The sequence below is a fragment of the Haliotis asinina genome, chromosome 7 (assembly GCF_037392515.1).
Source record: "Haliotis asinina isolate JCU_RB_2024 chromosome 7, JCU_Hal_asi_v2, whole genome shotgun sequence".
In the NCBI taxonomy this organism is placed as follows: Eukaryota; Metazoa; Mollusca; class Gastropoda; order Lepetellida; family Haliotidae; genus Haliotis; species Haliotis asinina.
In genome coordinates, this window is record NC_090286.1 from 40686445 (window position 1) to 40713505 (window position 27061).

Here is a 27061-nt window from a genome sequence, read left to right on the forward strand (position 1 = left end):
TGTTTGCGGCTTAAATAAGTGAAAAGTTACGGCTGATTCAAACAAATATATAAAGTAACATACCAGTAAATTGTTTTCAGTCATTGCACGTGGTGTATGTTGTTCTCAAAGAGGAGTATGTTTGTGTTTGAAAGGGGGGTGGTGTGGAGGGGGGGTCTGTATGTGTGTCTGTGTGTGAGAGAGAGAGAGATTGTGTGTGTGTGAGTGTGTGTGTGTGTGTGTGTGTGTGTGTTTTCTGTCTGTGTTTTTTGTGTTTGTGCGTTTCAGTAAGCCTGTTTTCGTCTGTGGTTGTGGGTGTCTGTCCTTATGCGTGTGTGAGTGCGTGCGCGTCCCTGCGCTTAAAGTTCGATAATTAATAATAAGTATAATTAATGTCTAAATTGGAGCGACGAAACCCTTTCCACATCCATAAGCAATCTCAAGACAATATCACGAAAATATATTTATTTCAGGATAACAGCTGTACGATGTTGTTTGTAAACGAACCGTACCTGGACTAGACAATCCATTGATTGTCACCATGCGATACGATGACAAAGCATGTGTTTATGAATCACTATAGTGACATACCAGGTGTTCGCGAAAAGGTGAGCGTATACCTGTAGCACCCGTCATAAACACATACCTAGTCTGGCTAATTGTCCACCTGAAATAATCCGGGAACGTACGGTACAGGACAAAATAGTGAATTGCATCGGACATCCCTTTTGTCACTAATCCATCAAATCTGGAAATTCCCTCTACGTGTCGTCCATAAAACGTCTCGAAAGTTTTACTGAGGCCACGAATAGTTTAACCTTGATAATAAAAACTTGCGAGCAAGAGTAGCATGGCAGTCTTTGAAACCCTGGCAAAAAGAGCTCGATCGGTTGTGCCTAAAGAGCTGTAAAATGTAAAAACCAAAAGCCGGAACGTTTGGAATATTGGATGGCTGGAGTCGACTACTGGAAAGTTGAAACCATCCCTTTTGTCATACAGCCTTGTGGAGAGTTCCTTGTCACTCTGAATCTTTGTGCATAGATCTAAATATGAAACAGTTGAGGCAGTCTCATTTGTGTCCTTAATTTCAAGTTCAGGCGGGTAAATCAGGGAAGGCAATTGGCTGATTAATGGCTTTTGAAAAATATTGCATCATCGATGTACCGGAAGCTTCAGTTTTGATTCTGCCAACCCAAACAGAAACTTTAGGCATTAAGAAACAGAACCGTCTCCCTTGGTCATCACACCAACCAGTTAGTAACCGAGTGAGTGAGTATGGTTTTTCGCCGCTTTGAGCAATATTCATGGCGGTGGACAAGCAACATGAAGTAAGAAACGGATTCGGGATTCGGGATTCAAACCCCGAATCTGAATATTCAGAAACAGAACCACAAGGACCTGAACATAATGATGCCCATGGAAAGGCCTATTTCTTGACGAAATGTTTTACTCCTAAATATTACAGATGTTCTTAATGCAATTCTAATGGATACCCACCCATATTTTACTTTGCGTCAGACAGTTTAATCATGTACGCAATACATTACCTACCACCCCTACAATATCGATGAAAGACTTGTAAATTTCTAACAGTTTCATTTTATTGAAAAATGCTTTCTTTTCTTTCTAAATGCATGACGTGTTAAAATTGAAGGTACCTTAATGGATAGACATAATCGGTGTCCTGTAATTGGTATCTGAAAATTCTACTGGATGTATTACATGGCATGGATGCAGCACTGGGCTGTACATGCTTACTCTTACAGGCAAACTGATGCTACTGATCGGACAGGATAGGATTCATTTTATCACACCAGTTCCATTCGCTTAATTTTCGTAGCTATTTGCCTTTAACGATAAATGTTCCGGGACAGTCAGTCTGGGGTTTGAACGTTCTATATTTCAAATCGGTTTTCTTCATATTCGGGTTTATATTTGAATGTTTTTCGTGTATGCTTCATGCGTCAATGAAATATAGCGAAATTGCACACTGGGAATGCAGACTTATCCGTCTTTGGCACCAAGTCGTGGAAAGTCAGTTTGAGTGTTACATGCAGACGTGTTATGGCGCTGAAGTCAATACCTAGTGTGACCACTGTGGGCATCCGTAATTGTACGACATCTCTTCGGAATCGAATGTATAAGTCTTAGAATCTCTTGTAGCCCTGAAAAAAATCCTGAATCTGAAAAAAATTATTCAGATTCGGGATTCAAATGCCGTACCCGAATATGAAGAAAACTCAAACTTGAGGTTGAAATATGGAAAAATGTAGGTTTGGGTGTTCATGTTTTTAAGATACCCAGGATTACTAGGGACCCCTAGTACCTTAGAAGGGTGAGATGATGTATCTTGACACTGATGGTCATAATTCCGAATCTGAACAAGATATTCAGAATCGGGATATGAATCACGAATCTGAAAAAACATTCAGAGTCGGGATTCAAATGCCGAAACCCGAATAAGCTGAAAACTCAAACGTGAGGTTCAAATATTCAAAAATGTATGTTACGCACGCACGCACGCACGCACGCACGCACGCACGCACGCACGCACGCACGCACATATAAAAAAATGCAATGCTGAATCTAGGAAAGAAAAATCCGGAATGTGAACAGAAATTCAAATTCGGGATATGAATCAGAGATTAGCTTCTCAATGTGTACTTATATGGGACCGGGTCTTAAGCATGCCGAGCAGACGCTTTGACCATTAGGCTACCCCCAGCGCTCTTAATCCATGCGTGATGTGCTAGACTGTGTCTTAGCGTGTGAGCTATGTGTCAGGGCGTATGGATGACGTGCAGGCAGGCTGCAGAGAGTGCAGAATGCTGCCACCCGCATCGTGACTGGATCTGGAAACTACGGGCACGTTATTCCTCTACTGTACACTCTCTACTGGCTTCCAGTAGAGCTTCCGATCCAGTTTAGACTCTTATGCCTTGTTTTCCGCTGTCTCACTGGAACTGCACCTTCTTGTCTAACCAATTTTCTAACAGTGTACACGCCTTCCCGATCTTGCTTGGTGTTCCCAAAGTAAACACAGTGATGTGCGGAAACAGGTCCTTTGTCCATGCAGGATCAATAGCCTGGAACAGTCTCCCGCAAAACCTGAGAGACTGTTGCGACCTTCATATCTTCAAATCCAACCTAATAACACACATGTTCAAGATAGCCATTGAACTATAGTCCTTTCCTTTAATCTCATCTCCATTTTGTGCGCTCTGAGCATGCTTAAGCATGGACGCGAGCGAGCGCACGCGCGCGTTACAAACATCCTATTATTATTATTATTATTATTGGTTGTTTTACTTCTTCAGTAAAGTATGTTGTAAAGGTGACGCGCGTGTGAGGGCTGTTGTTGGTGTACCTGTATTGACGTGTACCTAAGGTGTGAAGGCGTCTGCGTTAACAGTGTTGTGTAAAGACATGCCTACAAGCATAGGTGGGCAGTGTGTGAACGGTGTGCCTGTGAAGGCGTCTGTATGTTGTGTGAGCGTGGTAAATAATGAAACCTTGCCCTAACATAGGTAATGAAATATCCGGTCTACAGAAAACCACACCTGTGAATCACAAACAGCCTCCCAGATTTAATTTAGATTAAAAAGACCAGTAACGTATGATGTATCTAACATTTATTACAACATGCATCACCGCCTCCTGATATATAATAACAATGTATCCTTCATCCAATATGGCTGCCAAGTTCAACCAAATGAGACTTGCAACTGCATAATTTTGTACAATAGAAGGTACTTCTTTCACCTGATGTTGGAGAAAAACTGTTTCGGTTTAGCAAATGTTTGAGGGGAGAGAGAAATCCATGAGATTTTATACAAACCTTTCAGTGGCCAAAAATATTTTTTCTGATCTAAATAGACCCGTGAAGATGGGTTAGAATTGGTCTCCAAACCATTGCTTAATTTAACAGGCGTCTAACAGGATCGAGTGGTCAGGCTTGCTGATAGAGTTCATGCATGACATCGTATCTCCGTGGTTCAGATATCCGAAAACTCGCTTATCCGGACAATTTCAATAAAAACACAAGTGTTCGGATAAACGGGGCACGACTGTATTGCATACATTTACTGCTCTCTCTGAGAATAGAAAAATACACAAACACAAATAATTTGCTTCAATGTTTGAAAACCATAAACAGAAATTAAATAGAATAAATTCCAGTACACAGAAACCTAGTTGACACGGAATGTGCATGACCACATCAACTCCACTTACTGATGTCCCACTGAGCAGAAAAATAAAAACAAAACACTTGATTTATAGGCATATTTTCCATTACATTTACTTTATTTCATCTTCTCAGCCATGTCCTGTATGTAGTATACACACTGCATGTGAAAATAGGGCTGAAAGGATTCAGCTTAGTCATGAATCACCATATGATCAATTTACAATTTATTTGAAAACATGCCATGTTACCTGATTAGTAAAATCAGGAACACACCTATCAGAAAATAGTTCATCAGATAATGACTTCCTTGAGAGGTATTTAGAAGTTGGGGCACAACTCTAATATGTATGAACACCTTGATTGGGCCATTTAATGTTTCAAAGAAGTTGTTCATCCTTAAATTAGAAGTGGTTGTGATGAAAAACGGAGGTAGTTCTATCGATAAACTTCCTCATTACCATATGCGCAACATTTTGGAGATGATGACTCAATTGACAAGGGTGATAGTAAAAACACATATTGCAGTCAAGAAGTTAGCCTAGCCTAGTAGTTCAAGTGTTTGCTGGTCATATCTAAGACCTGGGTTCGAATCCCTACATAACAGCAATCTGAGAAAAATGTCGTACATATGGTAATAAAAACAACGTATATCCATAGAATTATCTCCCCTGTTTCAGCAGACATTTCACACCTCCCAGCAAGGTGTATCGTTTCTCAAGAACCATAATGTGTCAAACAGTACTACTGCAAGAAGAAATTGTTCTAGCCTCAATTGTATCTTGCACACACTTCCTAAATACACTTCAGAAAGGAGAGTAACACAGAGGTATTGCAGCAAGGACTTGTTTATGTTATGTTTAACAAAAGTAACAATGTCTTCCATTAAAAGTCACACTTTCTGCGCAGACATCAAAATAGACATAACAACAATACCATAACAATTATATTGAGCGAATGACACCCAGACACATAAATAACATGTTGTGATGCTGCTGAACATCCCTAAACAGTCCATAAATCAATGCAGTATTTTGCCTATCAATATGTCATCCTAGCAGTAAAACCAGAAACTTTGGGACATGATCGAGATAGACAAACGTATCTTTGCTGCACTCTCACCTGAAAGCAGTTATGAAACTATAAATGCTTTTAAAATCCCTGATGTGCAATGATAAAAAGAATATTTGGACATATCCAAAAACGTCAAGCAGTAAAGTTACAATGGGTGTTCATGGTGTGATTCTGACAATAAAACTCATGCCTTAGGAAACTGGGAGTAAGACTCCATTAAACATCATTCCATTCCTACAAGGTTTCAACTTAATGTTGGAGGAAAGTCCACTGTAAAAAGGTCATTAACATCTCTTCAGTGAAGCCCTGAGCCCACCAATTCCACAGAGTGATCTTAGCACTAAGATTGTCACAACTGCAATACTTTAACACAGACCGACAATCAATGTGCTAGAATCACTTTGTGTAAAAGGATCAATAGCAATAACAATGCACTTACACAGCGCCCAGTAGCCATCTGACTATTTGCTCACTGGATGCTGTAGTCAGAATTATTATTTTCAGGTATAACCCACAGCTGGCTATGAGGCACTTGAAGGATGACAGTCACATGACTTATCTCACTTGGTCAAGGATGAAAATCAGGGTGAATCAGTCATTTGAACAGAAGCTCATGGTGCATCTCTGCACAGCAAACTTAAGGACCTTAGAGCACTAGGTTGTTTAGCCCAACCAGTATAACCTATGTAGTGACTGATTTTGACTGGGTCTTCATTCGGCATCCTGGGATTGTGAACATTTCCCCTTCTTCATGGTGTAACACTCCCACAGTTTGTTCCCACAAGCACATCAGCATGCTCATGGCTTTGACCTTCCTAGTACCAGTAATCATTTTATACACTTCTCACCACAAATAATGGTACTGACACTGAAAGGGGCTGGTCATTTGAGGGCAGGAGATGGAGATCTTCAGCAAATTTACTCAGTACTTATCTGTTCTCAACATATAATACAAAGACATTTTTTTTATGAAGATAATCAAAACCGTCAAAATATGTAATTTGATACATATAATTCATGTAGCCCATAGATGTCAATACCAGATGACTATAATTTGTAAAGTTTAACATAAAGACTTGCATACATAAATTACAGATTCAATGGACACTAGCAATGCTGGGTGATGAGCATAGATCTGTCCTCCTAGATAGTGACAGAAACTTACACAGCTGCCACATACACCAAGGATGAATGGACTTGTAGGTTCTGTTGAGAGTCAGTCAGTCAGCAAGAGTAGGTTCTGTAGACAGAGTGGACATTGTCATCCAGTTCCACCTGGCAGAAAGAATATCTGTATTTCTGTAGTCTGAGATGTAACATCTTAGTTTCAGTCTTGGTTAAAGAATCTTCAACCCTGCTATGTACAATCGGAGTGTGAAAGCTCCATCCAAACCAGGGTTAAAACACCTAAACTCTAGTGAGTTCTGAACAATCAGTAAGTCCACAGCTCCATTCCAGCCTTGACTAAAGCACTTCCACTCCTGTGTGCTATGTCAAGAGTGTCAAGAGCGCCCTTGCGACCAGGGTTAAACATCTTAACTTTTGTGAGTTCTGTACAATTGGAGATGCCAGAGCTCTGTTCCAACCTTGATTAAAACACTTTCACTCCTGCAGGTTCTGCACAATCAGAGAGTCAAAAGCTCTGTCACAGCCTAGGTTAAATCATCTTCATCCCCTGCAAGTTCTGTTTCAGATTGTATTGCTCTTTATCCTGGCGTATCTTCTCCTTTCCAAACGCCACCTTGTTAGCTTTCTTCTCCATTCTTCTTTCCTGTAGCAATACACAGAATGGTATTAACTATCAGCACCTTCATGTACTTTGCTTACACGGCATATCTGGGAATGCACTTTCTTCCCATAGTAGAAGGCTTGCACAAAAATGGAAGTCTAACAACTTGAAATTGAGGTCACATACTTCGTGTACCTCTTTGACAAGTGTAAATTTTCTGAAACACCCACTGCCAAAAGCTACGAAAATGTCTAGAAAGTGGCCAAATAAAAAATAACATGATTGAAACTGTTCTGGGGACAGTAAAGCTGGTACTAGAAATTCTATGATTAAACTATTTTTTATTTCACTCAGCACTGCACCGAATGGAGATGAGAATAACCTGGGGTGTGTTTAACAGAAAGAATATTCATTTACACGCAAATAGCTGCTGAATGGTAACTTGCCAGTACTTTGTTCACGATAACCCAGGAAGAACTTACATCAGTCCTTTATCGTTTCTGTCGTGACGAGGAGCTTAGTGACAGGTTCTTCTTAGAGACTGTATTAGGCACTACCTATTGTACTAGTCTCACAGGCCAACATTGTTTTGTCATCAAAGCCCAGTTATATACTATTGCAAATGCTCCAATGAAATGAATCAAAATGTTGAAAAAAAAAGGTTCTTCTAAGAGGTGTCATTAATAACTGAAATATCACCTAGCAATACTGGACGACATGTTAACTCTCATGGCGTGACTGCTTTTAAGTGGTCATGCATGTATTTGCAGGAACGCAAGACTTTGTTTTCGTTTAGCAGCTGATATTCATAACTCTCATGAGTATTCTTTCTGCTGAACATGCCTCTGGTGTGCTGCGAACAAGCATTTTGATTGGATGATTGTAGGTAAAAACATACAGTTATCTGATGACCCAATCCCTTCAATTCTAATCTGGATCTTCACATAGTGAGTGAGATTATACCCTGTTACTGATCCTCAGTCTTGTCAAGTCAGTCTTGATGAAGGATGTTCAGTTATTGTGCATAAGACAAGAGAGACTTGCTAAACATCTGAGGCCCTTGGAACTCGGACAAGCATGAACAAAATGAGCTGAACACCATGACTGCTACAGATTTGTTGGTTTGTTGTTTAAATAATCAAATCTGGACCAGACAATCCAGTGATGAGCATTATGAGCATTGATGTATGCAACTGGAACACAGTGTGTCAACCAAGTCAGTGACCCTGACCACCCGATCCTGTCAGTCGCCTCTTATGACAAGCATGGGATGCTGAAGATCAGTTCTAATGTGGATGTTCACTGGTACTGGTACAGATCTGAGCCCTACACAGCCGGTCTCTCTTATACAATGTCAGGTAAGGTACACTGACCTTTCTCTCATCTTTAATGGCCTGTTTCCGGGCCTTCTTCTCGTCTGGTGTCTCTCCCCGAGGCCTGTACGTGCTGGCCCGGTCTGCCCTCTGTGAGTTACGCATCTCTTGCTCAATCTGCTTCTGCGTCAGTCCGCGCTGCTCCAGCCCATCTAGGGGAATCCCCAGCTTTGATGTTAATTTGATGTTCATATTCTGGAAATGGGATATCAACAACCCATTATGAGTGAGTGAGTTTAATTTTATGCCATACTCAGCAATATTCCAACTATATGGCGGCTGTCTGTAAATAATCGAACCTGGACCAAACAATCCAGTGATCAACAGCATGAGCACCGACCTGCGCAACTGGGAACTGATGGCATGTGTAAACCAAGTCAGCAAGCCTGACCATCCAGTCCTGTTAGACACCTCTTATGACAAACATAGTCACCTTTATGGCAAGCATGGGTTGCTGAAGGCCTGTTTTATCCCAAACCATCACAGGTCACGACCCTTTATAGATATTCTGAGCTTGAAAAGAATTAAGTTTCACACCACTTTTATGCAACATTCCAGCAATATCACAGCAGGGGACACCAGAAATAGGCTTCACATATTGTGCATATGTGTGGAATCGAAGCCGGGTCTACAGCATGAAGAAAGGAAAGACTGTACAGCCTCACTAGTAAACTTGCTAAAGGAGTAACTGTCAACATTACATTTACCCTGTGAATATTGTTGCTCTAAACAGCAAAGTCATACAGAATTCCTCTGCTTCCACATTAATATTCACTCTAGCACATATCATACAGGAGGCGGTGGGGTAGCCTAGTGGTTAAAGAATTTGCTTGTCATGCCAAAGTGAGTGAGTGAATGAGTGAGTGAGTGAGTTTTAGCAATAATCCAGCAAATATTATGGTGGGGAACACCAGGCATGGGCTTCACACACTGTACCCATGTGTGGAATCAAACTCAGGTCTTTGGTGTGAGTAAACACTTTAACCACTTGGCTACCCCACTGTCCTTGTAATGTCAAAGACCAGGGTTCAATTTCCAACATGGGCATAACATGTGAAGTCCATTTCTGGTGTCTCTAAAGTCACTCTAGTGGACTACTGCCACACTAGTGCAGCATAAAACTTAACTCACTCACATATCATGTGCAAATCATTGCAAACTTCAAACGAATACTTCAGTTAAACACATTATTTCTCACTGTGCTACAGCAGAGTAACACCAGAAATTTCTCTCTTTCATTAATCACCATCCTTTATTTAACCCTCTATCATTGTGTCAGTACCGATAAAATCTGATCATGCACAGTGAAGAAGGTGCAAAAACATGGACTTACGTTTTTACTTCTTGGTTCTGATATCAACTTTGGATGATTGTAGAGATTGGAGTATGTGCCTGAAGTAGAGACGTATACAGATTCTCAACCTACAACTAATCAGCAGGAGAGGACTCTTACACTTGCTTATCAGGACATATATTTGAGTCCTTTTTGATTCCGCTACATAACAACAAAAAGAAGTACCATAAATTATAAGAAACTCTTTTTTTCTTTTTTTTAAGAAACTTAATGGGATCACTAATTCTAGTTTGTCATAACCATAACCCTGATTATACATTTTGATTAACATAAACAGGAAGAGTCCTGGACTGAAAAAAAAAAGTTTGTTTCATCTGTCAGTTCATTATAAGCATCTTTGTTACAAACATGGAGAAACAATAGCAAGTAAGTGTAACTGAAATAAGAACAAAAGTATGTGCACCTAAATCCTAATGGTAGGAAGTAGACATTCCTAAATTCCCACAAAGGACTCCTTGATTCCGAACAAAATGGAACAGGTACTCACTAAGTATAGATTCACAGTCCCACTTCTCCCCAGGCTCCTCAATAACCATCTTCACCAGCTCCGTGTCATCATCGCTCTCGGAATCAGCCGTTACATCATTCCCCACTACATCCGACAGCTGCCTGCATAAACAGAAACAAGCATCCCACATTATACCAGTGAAAAATACATTGCATACCAGGCAATGTCTAGGAAAAGTAATTGGGGTGAAAACAGTATGGTATTACCATGGTAAGGTATGTATTGTGGTACAGGGCCTTCGGTTCCTTCAGCTTCGGTTCGGTATATGGGAACTTACATCCAGGAAAATAATGACTGTCTAGTAAGCAAATGCACAGTGTGACAAAATGATTCGATTTATAGACATTTTAGAAAAGGTTTCTTACATGCTAGTTTGAAAACAGAAAATTCAGAATGTTTGTACTACATTACGGTGTACTGAGCCACAGTCAAATTAAAGCCATTTTACTAATACCATGGTATACCGTTTCACCCCTATAACATAAGAAAATGAAACAGTGAAATGATTTTATTCATCAACTTAAACGCTAAAGCTTTACTGTTGTTATTTGTAAACCAACATACATCTCCACTTATAACATACTAAAACACTTAAAACTGACATCTTAGACTCTTGAAGCACAAATGCAACATGGCCACGTCTCCCTGACTTACACTTTTGTCTGCTCCTTCTCAAACTCATTTAGAACACTGTCCAGTATCTGACTGCTGGGTTCAACTTGTCCATCGATATCTTCATGGTCCAATGCTCCGATCTCACTCTCATCATACTCCTCAAACAGCTGCAACAGATAGGATATGAGTATACACAAAAAGTATCAAGCTAATCATTTCAAGCATAGTAAGTGATACCGTTATAACATGACAAAATAAAAAAACATTGACTGTCAAATTATATATCACACATCATTTTAGCCATAGTCACTTGACATGCCATCCAATGACCAAAAACTGTGATGATGCACTGGACTCACAAAGGAGAAATACATTCAGCAAATCAATGAGAGCATATTGCAAGCTTTTTGCAAATCAGAATATCCAGTTCAAACAAAATGTCGACTTGTTTGATGTCATTGGCTAAAAGCGACTATGCTTGTCGTAAAAAGAAACTAACAGGATTGGGTGGTCAGGCTCACTGACTTGGTTCCCAGTTTTGCAGGTCGATGTTCATGCTATTGATCACTGGATTGTCTAGTCTTGACTTAATTGTTTACATACCACCGCCATATAGCTGGAATATTGCAGAATGAGGTGTAAAAGTAAATTCACTCATTCACACATTAACTAAACAGAAAAAGACAGACATGGCCATTGCCAGTTTCTTTGCGCCCTTAAACAATGCCTCTTCCTTCAAGAGTCGTCAGTAATTGGTAAGTAATTCTACGTTACACCACCTTTTCGAATCTGTCATCAAGCAGTGTAAGTCCCTCCGTTCTGCGAATCACAGAAGAGGTCATGGAGTACTGAGTAAATCGGGACTTTGTCTCCTCATTCTCAAACATGTCACCATTGCCAAGCTGGTCCATGGCCTCGTCAGAGAAATCTGCCTCATCAGATGCGACATCTTCATCATCCGTCCTGGAAAACAAAAGTGAAAGTGATCATACTGAACAAGTTTCTTTATACTCATCAGTATCAAGATGTCTTGTAGTGAGGTGGGTTTTATACATCCCTGCACCAGTGAAAATCCCGATTAGAATTGGGGTTCAGTAACTCATGCTTATCTTAAGAGATGACTAACGTGATCGGTTGGTTGCACTCACTCACTTGGCTGACACATGTCATCATATCCCAAATGTGTAGAACGATGCTTCTGGTGGTAATCACTGGTTTGTCCTATCCAGAGAGACCGCCACCATACAGCTGGAATATTGCTGAGTACCTCATAAAACTAAAATCCAGGTATGGCAACAGGTGAAAGTGTTTTTAGCTGAAATTCAGTTGGGATCTGGGTCGAGGATCAATTGCATTTAAATACAAGGATTTCCGCGGATCTGCGGAAAACTGCCATGCCAGAAAATCACTCACTCAACATACTTTGACGAAGGTTGACATTTGCCATACTTGGCAATATCAATGTATTTTGTTGCATGTTCACATAACATTACTTTGAACATGTCATCTGTACATAAATACAGACACACATGGAGAACAACCCACACCTATACACAAACTCAGTGTTGTTTTTCAACTACTTTTTCAAAAGTCACTCCTGCATATTTGTAAGGCATATACTATGTTTACACATACACCTGTTGAAAGGTCTGAGAGAGTAGTTGTTCCACAACACTGCCACAACAAATTCTCAAATCTTACAGCATCAGCATAAAGACACCTCTTTTGCAGGATGAGCATGTATGTTTCTGACCCACCTTCAGCCATATTACAGCAGTATGGCAGGACAACCCAAAACTGGTTTCACATACTGTACCCGATTCTGAGTCTTCTTTGTGCAGTAAAAGCACATTAACCGCAGTCTACCACACCACCTATCAACATAGTCAGCTTTTACAAGATTGTATCAACCACTATAACCTACATCAAAACCTTGAGGCACAAAGAACACAGTATTTAATATCAATAAAAGAGTGTTGACAGAAGGTTGAGGATGAATGCTCCTGGACTTACCATTCCCCTTCCTCCCCCTGTCCCCCTTCAACTGCTTCATTAGCCTTCAACACAAAGTCATCATCCAACACATTCTCAGGGTCATCAAAATCAAAATCTTCATCTAAAGCTGCGACGATATCTGGATCCCAGTCTAACCGCGGGCCTGAAATTGAACAAAGTCAGTGTCAGGCAGCGACAAAGTGTTTTGTCTATTAGTATTAGTCTAAAAATGACTTCGGTTAAATTTTCAGTAAATTTTAGTCTCAGCCATTGGATTAATATGATGTGATCTAAGTACACTGGTAGAAGTACAGTGTATTTACTTGACACCAGCTATTGTTTTCTGGCCGTAGTCGCTGCCTGCACTAAGCTAACTCTACCATACATGAAAGGCATACTCAGAATATCAATGAAGTAATGATATTTAATAAGAAATTTAATAAAATGCAATAGAAATTCACTATAGCAGATAATATGACCTTACTAATAGATTTTACCATGAGCAGTTCGCCATCATATCATGACAGTTTACAGAAATCCTTATCAACTGTGGATCTTAACAAGTTAACTTCTTCAACCGATTGAAAAACTTCGGGTAAATACTACAGGAAGGAACATGAGGAATGGTTGTTTATAGAACATGGCCACTTGTTCCCCTTAGTCTGCTCTTATGCCTGCATGTATATTGGGGTTCTTCATGAGAGACCTTGATGTTGACAATATAATGTTAGAATCACCTGACACTGGGGCTGCCTTGTTGAGGAGGCCGACCTCTGTCTCAACTTGAGAAGCGAAGACAGTTGATGGTAGCTTCAACTTAGGATCCTTTGCTGTGACATCAGACTAAAGGAAAAGAATAAGATAAATAACTCTAGACACTGACCACGATGAGCTAAATCCATATTAACAACATTCAACAATCTCAACAGCGATATGAATAGTTACATCAATATTGATCATGTTACTCTTTTCTTCATGATATAAAAAAAATGTCATAGCAGGGGGCAGCAGATATGGCTTCATACATTGTACCCATGGGGGGGACTCGAACCAAGGTCTTCGGCATGGCAAGTGAATGCTTTTAGTTTTAACACTAGGCTACCCCACTGACCCCCGTCTGATGTGAAAAGACAGTTTTACATGTCATGATAACAAAGGCTGAGTGAGTGAATAGGTTTTTATGCCATATTAAGCAATATTCCAGCAATATGGCAGAGTTTGGCTTCACACATTGTACCTATGTGGGCAATTGAACCCAGGACATCAGGTAAACAGGCAAACACTATAACTACTTAGCCACCCCTCCATCCCCAAACAACGTTAGGGAGCTGAAGATTAAGTGATGTTAATTTTGGATTGTCTACCCGACTGGGGACATACGTGAGCATAAGTACTGTACCAGCAAACAAGAAATAAACATGACAAAGCAGTTTCTGGCACATCTAAAATGTACATGACAGCATACTAATTATACCCTAGAAATGATGATGTCTCAAAGAAACTAAACACTGACATTACACTCCTTCCAGTTTTCAAAAACAAACATGTAACTAAACGTAAGTCAGCATATGTTTGAAGGGTCAATAACCTCAATTGCAACAACAGACTTCAACAACTCATGACAACTCTGATACGCAGTCTTGAATTTACATACAACAGCTCATACTCTCAGACTGTTTATGTAATTAGAATGATGAAATATTGTTCACTAACTATATAGATAATACAGTGAAACCTGTCTAAACCAGCCTCCCGTGGAACATAATAATATATAGGTTTAGATAGGATCCCGAAATTTGACAATGATCATCATTTTTAACATGGCTGCTATTTACACCCGTCCCTGATTAGCTAGTCATGCCATCATGACACACATAGTGATTGATGAGTCACTCACTTGAAAACAGTTAATGCAACCACCCAGTGTTTGTAAATCACTACTTCCTGATTGTCTATCATGCCAAGAGGATTAATTAGTGTATTGGATTATGGGTCATTGATTATGTTGATTGGACAGCTTATTCCCATGCCATGTTATACAGTGTTAATTAAGTTAAAATTGCTTGTTGATACTGGAAAGTCATACTGAAATACAGAATATGGAGATGCCAGACTATACAACATTTCAATGATCAATATATTTATGATTAATATTGTTGCAAAATGGTGGGAAAAACATTTTATGTCAGTACTGACAGTGTACCAGATTAGACAGGCGCAGGTATTGGCAAGTTTCACTATATATTGATAACTGTTTGTGAACATTTCACAAAAACAGTAAAAATTGTTCAGAAACACATTTTCACCATGACTGTTAATCATTATCACTCAGCTATCTACTATTTCTACATGGAATGGTGAGGTTGACAAACCTGTTTAGCTCTCTGTGAAGCCTCCTGGATCCTGAAAGTTTCAACAGGTTCAAATTCCACGGTTTCATCAACATCTTTGAGATGCTGAAGGTAGTCATAATCATCATCAAAGAACACTCCAAATTCACGTTGAGTATTCTTACGTTTTTCTGCTTCCTGTATCAAAAAACAACACACATATTTACTTTTTATTTGCATGACATGTTACATGTTATTTATACTACAAACTCTTGATGATCATTACATAAAAGTCCTTATAAAAATATACTAGTATAAAATGGTGATAAGGTTGCGAGTGAGTGAGTAAGGCATAATGCTTTTTAGCATTATTCCAACAATATCACCATGGAAATAGGTTTCGCACATTATATTCTGCTGGGAACGGAACCCAGGCCTTTCCAGTGATGAGTAAACACATCAACCACTAGACTAGACTACCAAATTCCCAGATGATAAGGAGGATATTAACTTGGTTGACATGCATTTTTATCTCCTGGAAATGCTTTCTTCAATACATATCCAGTTTTCATTAAGCAATGAGCCCAACAACATAATGATGACAATCAGTAAGTCCTGAGTTAAATATTTCATTTTACAGAAATTATACAGTGTCAGTATTATTGTGATCTTATCTACTCACTTCCTGTTATCATGGCTAATACCAACTGTGAAACCCAAACTATACGTATAACAACGAACATGATGTAGATGGAACTACAATACAAGGCCACTAAGCTTAAGTTAACAGGCTGCTCTCTGATTGGCTAATCTAATCTTGCTATTACCATGGTTAGCTATTTAATTTGTGGCTTCAAACTTCGTAAAAGTCATTTTGACATGACTTATAACTGAAAGTCCTCAGAACTTTGTGGTAGAGTAAGGTGCAATAAGTTTTAATGAGATAGTTGCGGCCAATACCTTATCTTCAACAGGTAGAAGAACTCGTTGTCCAACATCATCACTGGCCTGTAAGGGATCCTTCTGACTTCTGTGAACTAAGCGGAATGTTTGTGCATTCTTCTTATCAATAAACTTCTTCTTCTTTCTGTGTGGCTAAAACAGAGGACATGCTTTTGAGAAAAGGGTTTATGTTCAAAGAACATTACAAGAGTCAACATGATCAGTCTATGATCATAATAATACAAAAGTGCTTTTATTTTGGTTACTATCGCATTTTACAAAACGTGAGACCAGTGAAGGTTTGGGGTAGAATAGAAGGTAGGCCTTCAGCAACCAATGTTTGCCATAACGGGCAACTATGCTTGTTGTTAAGGCAAGTAACAGGATCTGGTGGTCACGCTCACTGATTTGGTTGACACATATCATCAGTTTCCGGTTGTGCAGATTGATGCTCATGCTGTTATGACTGGATTGTCTGGTCCAGACTCGATTATGTACAGACCGCCGCCACATAGCTGGAATATTGCTGAGTGCGGCCCCGAAACTAAACTCACTCACTCACAATACATGACTTATCAGTATCAGCAAAGAACAAGTATGATTATCATTGATGTAATAGGTTCCTGTGTAAAAGGACTCTAAACAGTTCAGGCCTGTCTAATCATCCTGTTTAATCATTAAATCAGATCCCAACAGAAGGTAACTAAGGTCATGCTTATTATTTTCAGTTAAGAGTTGGTTTGTTGTTGTTTTTTAACCTAGCATACAGCAATATTCCTGCTATATTCTAGTGGTCAACAGGATGAGCATCTATATAAGTGGGATATAATGACATGTGTTCACCAAGCAAGGCTGATCTCCATCGGTTAGTGACCTCTTACAACAAGCATGGGCTACAAAGGCTCAAGGGGTCATTGTCGGCACAGGTACTACATTTACTTCGGCTAGGGTACATTTCTGTACACAGAAAGGTACCTGGTGTTCGTTTCTGTAGTACCTGTGCAGACAACGGCCCCTTCAGCGCTACTGAGGATCAACTCTAATCTGGATTTTCACAGGTCTTTCAGTTAGATACTGATGATTACATTCAATTATTTCATGCAAAAAATCACAAGGCCTTGGAGGTTTTTGATAGGGAGGGGGTAAATAACCCAAACAATCACAATTTGGGGGGGTAAACAGTTAATTAACACTGGGGGGAGAATTTGATATAACCTAATCTAAAAACCAAGAGCCACAACAGAAGCCTGAGTCTGTTTAACCTATATTAACTTCACCTGGTAAACATATTACAAAATTTACATTGACACAGTAAAGTCAGTGGGGTACAAGCGTGAGATATATACTTCAGTACTCCAGAATGGGAAAGTTCTACAGTTTCAAGGTTTTGGTGTTAAATTCAGTACAACTGTTTGTCATATTTACCAGACGTGATTTACTGTGACATGTTTACATGTGGATTGCTAATAGTCAACAAATCTATGAACAAACTGAATTCTCAATTTCCAGAACCCGATTCTGTGGTCACCTTGTCAGATCACCTGTGAGTGTGACTGCCAAGGCCTCACGTATTTATTACTGGTATACAAGGTATCTTTGGAATAGACAAAACTAACAGTCTATAATACCGTCACGATAGTTCAGTCTCACCATGCTGACAGCAAAACAACGACAAAACCATTCAATTTAGCTTCAGCATTGAAAACGGTAAACACAACACAACGTGGTTTTCCAGCCGGAAGTTGCAACCACTGGGAAGGGTTAAAGTAAAGAACAATAATAAAACGAAATGAGACTTTCACTGTGCGCTGAAAACTCCTAACAGTACTTTCATGCACTAGACATGGTACGAAATTTGCCAGTTAGCAGTCAAAATAATACAATGAACAATATGATATGTATATTTATCAAAGAAAGTCACCTTTAAATTATTTTATTCCAGCTTCATATTTTTTAACCAACCTTTCAAAACATGGCGAAAACCGAAGATGACGTCTACAAACCAGACATCACGATTTCGATCAAAGACAAAAAGGTTCCTGGTGGTGTGTACTGGAACAGGTACAGGAAGCTCCATTTTACTCACGATTGTGTTTATTATAAGCCATTATGATCCAAACAACTGCCACCGCGTGTGCAGTCAGCACAGATCCGAAAGATAGCGGTTCGAACTCTTAAAACGTATAGCTGAGAGTCACGATGTGTGCAGACAAGTTGTTCCGGTCTGCTGCGTTAACTGATTCCTAATTACGTCAAGATGGGCCAGTCTCCGATTTGTATATGATTGCATGAGACATCGAAACTGTAAACACTATTTATATTGAAGATGCCGTGGCATGAACGATATAGTTGCCTACCAAATACTATATAACATGATCCAAAATACTCAGGTTTGAATCTAAGCATTTAGAACTTGCAATGCTGCAACTAGTAACTGTAAATTTCACCCTCATATTAGACTGTTATAATTCACCAATACCAATATTTAAGCTTTATGTGAGAGATTTTATTTTTCACCACTTGAAGATGTCACTGTTCAGTAAATCAACAATGTTATTACAAAATGTTCTAGAATCTGTAATTTATGAAGAATGTGTAATCCCAAAAAAATGTTTTATATGTTTGTGTTACAGACAAGAAAAACGACAATGGGCCATGGCACTATTTGCCGGGACATCTATGTTGTACGCCTCTCGTACAATCATGCCGATGGCAGTAGTTGCAGTGTCAGAGGAGATGTCTTGGGACAAGACAGAATCAGTGAGTTTGCTTTTGATAATCCTGTACACATTTCCATGAACATCTGCTTAAAGAACAATCCTGAGTCCTGACACATTTGCTGGCCATTACATGGTTCCTAACCAGTGTTAGATTTGGGTGAAATTTTGAGTGGGTCCAAATTGATGAAAATAATGTTTCTGGACCCCCTCCAATGTTAAATAGATGGGCAGATGTAAAATAGAGGGGGTCCTCACTGAAGTTGATGAGTCAAAACACTCCAAAACCCTCTCTTAAGCCAAAACTGTTCCTCACTATAATTTAGACTACCTTAGTGTCTCATGACTGTGTCTGGCTTCCAAAATGTTCCTGTTCATTGATGAATTGACATGTTAAACACTGACTGACTGAGAAGACAATATTAACATTCCAATGATCAGCAATACGAACCTTTTCAGATTTAACATTGTGTTACTCAAATTCCCATACAGTGCTGACATTGCAAAGTATGGTTAGATTAGGAATTTGGTGACCACATGCCGTTTGCTGGGTGTGATCATGGTCATATTCTGATTATGCACTAAAGTGAATTATAATTTGGCAAGGCAGCTAATTTGGAAAAAGAGATCTGACCAGACTGCTCAAAACACTTTACTTTTCCCCACTTGTTAGCTATTGGCATGAGACTATTAATGTTTAGTCGATGACAGATGTGTATTTTTTTAGGTTTGCATATTTGTACAAGTTGCATTTACCATCAGGAAATTCATGACCCAACACGTCAACACTGGCACGGTTCAAAGTGGTCAACAGAGCATGTCCACTTTATCATTGTTTATAGATGTGCCACTATTTTATGTCTATCACTTGGTGGATAATGGTTTACCATCCGCACAAATAAGACCAGTGAAGGTCTGGGGTAGAATAGGCTTTTAGCAACCCATGCTTGCCATAAAAGGCGACTATGCTTGTCGTAAGAGGTGACTAATGGGATCGTGTGGATTTTCGGGTTTAGAGACTGTTGAAAAGGCAATTAACGCATTTTGAATGTAACAGAATTTGGTTACACTGTGGGTAGAAATGCCAGTATAAATTGTACAATCCTTTGAAACCACAACATTATCAAAAGACTGTACTGTGTTGTATACAAGGCCAGCTTTTGGCCTACCATGAGAATATGATGATGGAATAGCACAAAACTGTTAAATGTCCTTGTCTCATAAATCAAAAACTATTTTCACATTTGACACATTTTGACACGTTTTTGTGTTACTTTTTAGAACTAGGGAATTGATTTACATTCAGTCAGCTAAAGTGTGTTTAATCAGTGATAATCTACAACAGGGATAGGTCAATCCCTTGCTTTCTTTACCATTTGTACTAATTAACATGTGCCTGGTCATGCTCCAATGTACACAGTGACTTGGCTCGTTTTCAGCTCAACTTTAGCTGTATTTTGCAGAACTTCAGCCAGTTTATTGTATTAGCTGGAATGAATGAAAGCAATAAGAAAAAAGTACATATGTGAATGAATGAAAGAATAAATGATACACCATGGCCATCCTTCCCAAAACATGTTTAAGAACACAAAAGTATCGCTAGAACACGTGTGTTTAACATCAGCTGTCCTTTTAAAAAAATTTACTACTTGGAGACATTTTTGTTCACATTAATAGTAAATTCAGATATGTTATTGAATGTAGGGAATGACATGGACATTAACAAAATGGTAACTCACATTGTCACACACCACACAAAAACAGAAAGTTTAAAATTATCACAAAACCTTATAAACTGCTTTCCAGTTTTGTCAAATATTAAGATCAACAAGAAATATTAAGATCAACAAGAAAGAAAGAAGTTACAGAACTATAACCCTCATGAATTACCCACGTCAATGGCGGATCAGATCAGATCGTCATATTTTTCACACGCATCACATATGCCCTAACAATTTTTCTAAAATCATATAAGTATCACTATTACTTGCAAACACCTTTCACCTGATGGATATTCCCCTCATAAAATTGGAGGTGTATGTGAAAGAAGTTTTAGAATAATAACTAGAACAATGCAGTGTAGTATTTCAGTTGCGGATCAGGACAGATCAGCGCGATGTCACATTTTTCACACACCTCAAATACACCCTAACATGTTTTTTTAGATGATGAAACTATCACTATTACTTGCAAACACATTTCACCTGATAGTATATTTCCCTCATAAGAATGAAATGTGTATGTGAGAGATGTTTTTGAAGCAATAACTAGAAACACTCAAACAACGCTGTGTAGTATTTTAATGGCGGATCAAAACAGATCGGCGATATGTCATATTTTTCACACACCTCAAATACACTGTAGCTATTTTTTCTAAGTCATAAAACTATCACTATTACTTGCAAATACCTTTCACCTAAATTTATGTTTCCCTTCTAAAATTTAAACTGATGTGTGGAAGAAGTTTTTATCGACTTAATTTAGTCTATCTTCACAGTGAATCAAGAATGGAAGCCACTGAGCTATAACATACCGACTTGAAACATAACTACAAATCTACTGTCCCAATACTGACACTAATAACAAATATTTGACTTAAACTGAAATGACAAAGTAGTTTACTAAACTTTACTTATCTTCTACAGATAGGTTTTCAGTTTTCACAACACTCAGTGAATGTCATCAGCTGTTGAAAATAAAAGGGGCTCAATCTTAAATGCTAAGCTGCAGCTGTATTGTCTACACTGGTCATGTGACGAGGCGAGGCATACGTTCAGCGGGTTTTCGAAGAGTTTCTTCTCCCTCTCTATATAGGCTCCCTGGTTTAACCAGTCCTTTCAGTTTGGCTCATGGTTCATTGGTAGATATATGGTACAGAAAGACCTGGTAACCATGGCAATCTAGTACCTTTGATACACATGGTTATTGTGCATGGTCAAACCATTCATTGAATACAACTTGATATTGATCTGGATGCTGTTGACAAATTATTGATGACCAGATTCTTGGGATCCATTGATTCACTACACATTCTGCATACCGCAATATGAAATAACACAATTCGTTTATAAAGAACGGCAAAAGAAATGCAACTTCAGCTTTTTATCAAGGTAAAGTTATGACTAGGAGCACATTTCACAAAGGCTGTGACCTAATGCGACAGGTAATAAATATTCAACCAATTTTAATGATCAAGATGTTTCCAGAGAAGGAGAAAATGCAGGTAAAAAATCCCATTGCCCAGCACCCGGGACAAGTCAGTTTTCATTTCGGGCAATCAAATAATGGTATCTTACTTGTCTTGGACTACTAGATTATTTCCACTTATGGTTTCAAACACAAATAATCTTGGATTTCATTTCATATTTGCTCATAATGAAGCTATTAAAGTTCGCAATAATAATAACGTAGAGCTGGTAGAGAGTGAAATTATCACTCTTTGATAAATAGTCCAGTCCACATCAACATCACTCATTGTGTCATAAAATCAGGGCAAGTGGAAAATTAGTCAGGACAAGTTACTTTCTTGAAGTCACTTGCCTTGTGGCAAGTGGCTTTTGAAAATAGTTTTTAATCCCTAGGTCTTCTTATTGTACAATTTCACATAGTGACTATTTGTAATGGGTGAAAGAAACATGGTGTATTATGTGTTCACTAGTCATGAGAAAGTTATTGGATGCAGGGGTAGATCCAGAGGGAAGTACTCATCCCACCCCAACCCCCACCCCCACCCCTGAAATTTTATACCCGGTGGAGTGCTTTCCCCAAACCTTTGTACTTTGTGATTTACGTGGAATACCCCTTCTCTAAAACTCTGCATCCACTCATGCAATGTATTGGTATGTATTAATTACTGTTAGCATGGTTGGTATTTTAGATTTCTGGAAAGGCAGTTGGCATAGCTTTCATTTGAAGGGGTGTTTGATTGGTGAACTGTTTAGTGGTTAGCTGGTTGTGGGATTTTCGTCCAGAATCTTAGGATCATGGCACACTTAGGGACTCACCACAGCACAGTAAATATTGCTTTTCTGTTGTCCATGTATATTGATGATAATCACGATGTTGTCATGTTCTGGAATGATTAACCAGAATATTGGTTTTCATTAGGGAAGTTCGCCAAAATGTGTTGATGGTTATATATACGGTGACTTGGTAATTTTCTTTCAGGGAACTGTCTTGTCTGCCTTTTTCTGGGGGTACACCATGACACAGTTTCTGGGTGGATATCTGAGTGACCGTATCGGTGGAGACATTGTCCTTCCCATAGCAGCGTGTCTGTGGTCCCTGATCACATTCTGGACGCCACAAGTAGCATATCTGTCCACAGACAAACACATGGCTCTCTACATTGTTGTGCTGTCCCGAGTCCTGTTGGGAGTTTGTCAAGGTGAGATCACATGGGGTTATTTTTAGTTTGTTTAACAGTGTTTAATATGGAGTCTGATGCCTTGTTATGAGAAGTAATCTTGCTGTCATAAAAGGTCACAATGCATATCATAAGAGGGCACAATGCATATTATTCAGTGCATAGTCACATATTCGGTGATTCGAACTGTACTTCTTCGTGAATACAATTTGTTATTCATGGTCACCAGAACGGAACATGAATGAACATTTATAATTCTTTGTCTGAGCAAGTTTCTTTTGAACCCTTATTGAAGCGAGACATGCAAGAATGGAATATGTTACTAGCTTTGCAGTAGTGCAAGTCATGTCAGTTTGCAAGGGCTGCACATGGTACTGTGGACTATAACTACTAGTCTGTTACATACCAAATTTGAGTGTCATGTCAGATCACTAGTTATTACTACGACAAATTAACTGTCAACATAGGAGTTCCATATTGTGCATCAATCACTTAACTACAATGTTATATTCATGAATAGTTATTCGTATTCGTTACACAATGTTCGTGCCATATCATATTCACCACATAGTGTATTCATTGCAGCCCTAAGTGCATCATGAGAAGCTACTATAATTGTTGTAACAGGTGACTAAATGGATTGGATGGTTACTCTCTTTGACTAGGCTGATGTGCCATTGTGTAATTCTTATTATGTCAGCCATGTATTGTTTGCTTCTCCCTTGATTACTCACAGACTGGAATATAGCTGAAGTATTGAACTAACATATGAGGCATCATCACATGTCCTATGTTATATGATATGAAGTATTTTGTTTTATTTTGTGTCAATGTGGAAGTTATGTATTCATCTATACATTTATCCTACTAATAAGGATACTACATTGTTCACCTCTAGTGAGACAGATAGATACTCACACTATTGTTGTATAATCTTTCCCATGCAAATTGGTGTATGTACCAGTACATAAATCAATAATACTACACGTCACAATGTGATATGTTACATAATGCCATCACAAATTGTCTTTTTTTCAGCCACCATTACTGCAAAGGCTGAAAGTTCACTTGCACTATAATTTCTAACTATTTCAAAGTGTTAAATCTTACTTACCTTAGTTATTCAGGGATTTATCAACACAAAGACAGAGGCCAATTTTAGTCCCTAACATCAAGCAAATGCAGTTGCAAAGTATGTATTTTTAGATGATGATAAGGTTTTTTGCAAAGTGAATTGTATTTCATTAGTAACAGGATCAATATAGTGGATTAGGTTTAAATGTTTCATTAACATAATCACATTGAAAGCAGTATCAAAATACATCAGGGATACACGGTATAGGAAAACAAGGACTTTACAAAAATACCAGTTGTGAACTAAATAAAATTTTTCCTAATTTGACTCACACAGAATCATACGTAAGTCCCATTTTTTATGTTGGTTATAGAACGTTCATGTTTTTCTTGAACCATCAAGAATACTGAATCAGGTTGTGATATTCCCGTTCAGATCTGATTGAAAGAGGGACAGCTGCTGACATGTTGAGATTGTAACGCAGTCATGGAAAATCATTGTCATCCATGGTGATCAAGCATTCTGTCACATCTCATTTGCATCACAATATAAATATGTTGCTAGAGAGCAGCGGTTTGATGTCATGCACTATCAATCTGGAAATGAATCCGTAAACACTGTGTGTTGAATACATATTACATGTATGTCAATCATGTCCAATAAAGTATCATGTTATTAAATGTTCGGTACAGTTAATAACTTGTTTTGTGAAGAGAGAAAGTTTTTAAAATTTAACTGTTTTGAAGAAAATAAACACATTAATACCAATTATATCTTGTTTCTTGGCAGGAAAATCAAATTTCACCCAAAACATATTTTGTAACCCATTATAAATTCAAATGAAATCAGCAGTATATTAGACACAACTGCCTGCATGATTTAGTGAATAAACGTGATAAAGCTTCTGTCTTAGGAAGATTTCGGGTTCACTCAACAGGTGCTTCACACCAGAACATGTTACTTGTTGTTACCTTGCCTGATGTGAGGAATTGACGTGATAATACAAGGACTGGCCAGCTTGAAGTTAGTATGCTGGGTCTTTGGAAGGAATCCATCTTAAGCTGCAGCTTGCTATCTCAATGCACTAGCATTATAAGACTGACATTACAAGAAACTGTAGACCCACGCACCCAACTATCCACCCACACATGCACACACACGCACACACACAGAGTAACATAGAGAGGCACAAGTACAAATACTTGTACAAAATCTTCAATGTAACATTTGGTCTTACCTGTTCATTCACATGATAAAAAAGCAGCTTCACCATGATTATTCGTTGATTAACTGTGAATTTTCAAGCTTTCGCTTGACGTTTAGGTGATTTCATTTCAGTTCATGGAAAAGATTTCAGCTAATACATGCAAGTGGCCAGGACTAAAAGAATTGTTCCCTATGTCCACAATTACTTTGTAAATTTCGTCCCTATAAAACATAGGTTACTGTCACCATTTTCTAGGAATGTATGGTACGACTATATACTTGAAGGGTTTTAGTGAGGTTTTGTTCTCTTGCTACTGACAAAACAATGTATTACAAAATCTTCTAGGTCAATGATTGTCCATGTTAACAATTTGTATTTATCTGATGATGTCACTGTGTAAATATTCACATGAATAGTGGTCTGTTGGATGGGGTTTACATATTATGAGGGTCTTGAGTTACAAGACTTCTTTTTATGCAAACTATGTGGAATCTGTAAAGCAAATCAACTGTGGACGTCATGGTTGGAGATAGCCATCACTTACTGTTGGGCTGTCAAAATTAGAATATGTCTTTTAATCATAGGTGTGAAAATGTATGAGGATTAGTGACTTCCTGACCTTCATTTTCAACATCAGGCATCCTTTGGAATTAATGCTAGTCTTCTATATCGAGTCTACTTAAGAGGGCTTTAGGATTAGGAACTTCCTGACCTTTTCAGTTTTACAAAAAAAACTGTCATTTTCAACATCAGACATCCTTTGGAATTAATGCTGGTCTTCTAAATCGAGTCTACTTAAGAGGGCTAGAACAGGTCCAAATTTTCTACCCGGGTACCCCACCCCCTATTATCCTACTCTAACTGGATACCAGTTACGTTAATGCCTGACAGTGACATCAAATTTGTCAAAAATGCAATATATTCTTCAGCTACAATTTGGAGTTTTTCAGCATCTTAACCATTTCTTATGTTCAAAACAGGTGACTGCATAATTTTATCTAAATCTTCAAAGACAATATAACCTTTTAATCATGAAAGAATAACTTCTTACGTTGTTGAATCCATTAGTCTCATGATCAATACAGGTCCGGGTATTGGTACTGGTACCTGGGTCCATCTTATTACTCATTCGTCCTGGGTACCCATGTTACCCATCCCGTCCCTAGTACGTAATTGTATTGAAGGCTAGTGAAAATCCAGTTATGATAGTTCTTGCTGAATTGACAGCTAACATTCTTGGATTCTGTTACAGAACTGAACTGAATGAAACTGACAACACTGTGATCATAGTAAGAGTAAAATATATTTTCTTCTTCAAGCAGGTCTAGATACATTCTCTTCCCACAGTGGTTACTTGTCATATCTTTCTATGTAACCTCTGTTCTAATGCGACCCTTTCTTGGTGCGAGTATTCAAGACTCGTGATTGGAGGCAATCAGATTTAGTAGTGCAATCAGCGACCTTGTTTCAAAAGTGATCGTTCGCAAGATCTCGGTAATTTCCGGATGCATCGTGAAAACTAGAACCTCTTCCCGAGCGCGATCCTCAAATGCTTCTTCTAGACAGAACGCCGTGATCTCATATTTGTTTCTCCACATTGCTTGCATTTGT

The 27061-nt window shown here is 38.6% G+C and overlaps 2 protein-coding genes across 4 annotated transcripts in view; one reads left to right on the forward strand and one right to left on the reverse strand.

Moving 5' to 3' along the window:
• Window positions 1-4253: 4253 nt before the first annotated feature.
• Window positions 4254-17848, reverse strand: LOC137290753 (protein LTV1 homolog). Its single transcript, XM_067821869.1, has 11 exons — window positions 17736-17848; window positions 16104-16238; window positions 15186-15341; window positions 13551-13656; window positions 12832-12976; window positions 11598-11781; window positions 10858-10985; window positions 10183-10304; window positions 9675-9733; window positions 8342-8536; window positions 4254-7010 (listed from the first exon to the last, which is right to left on the reverse strand). The coding sequence occupies exons 1-11, from the start codon at window positions 17736-17738 to the stop codon at window positions 6897-6899; spliced, it is 1347 nt and encodes a 448-aa protein (XP_067677970.1). The 5' UTR covers window positions 17739-17848; the 3' UTR covers window positions 4254-6896.
• A 205-nt stretch (window positions 17849-18053) lies between these two features.
• LOC137290940 (voltage-gated purine nucleotide uniporter SLC17A9-like) overlaps window positions 18054-27061 on the forward strand; it is a 39431-nt gene continuing 30423 nt past the window's right edge. For 2 of the 3 annotated variants that reach the window (XM_067822158.1, XM_067822157.1), the window contains exons 1-3: window positions 18066-18146; window positions 18719-18845; window positions 22970-23189. In XM_067822158.1, the coding sequence (XP_067678259.1) occupies window positions 18741-18845; window positions 22970-23189 (325 nt within the window). In that variant the 5' untranslated portion in view covers window positions 18066-18146; window positions 18719-18740. Of the gene's footprint in view, window positions 18147-18718; window positions 18846-22969; window positions 23190-27061 lie in introns of all 3 variants that reach the window. The other variant, XM_067822156.1, reaches the window with a different exon arrangement.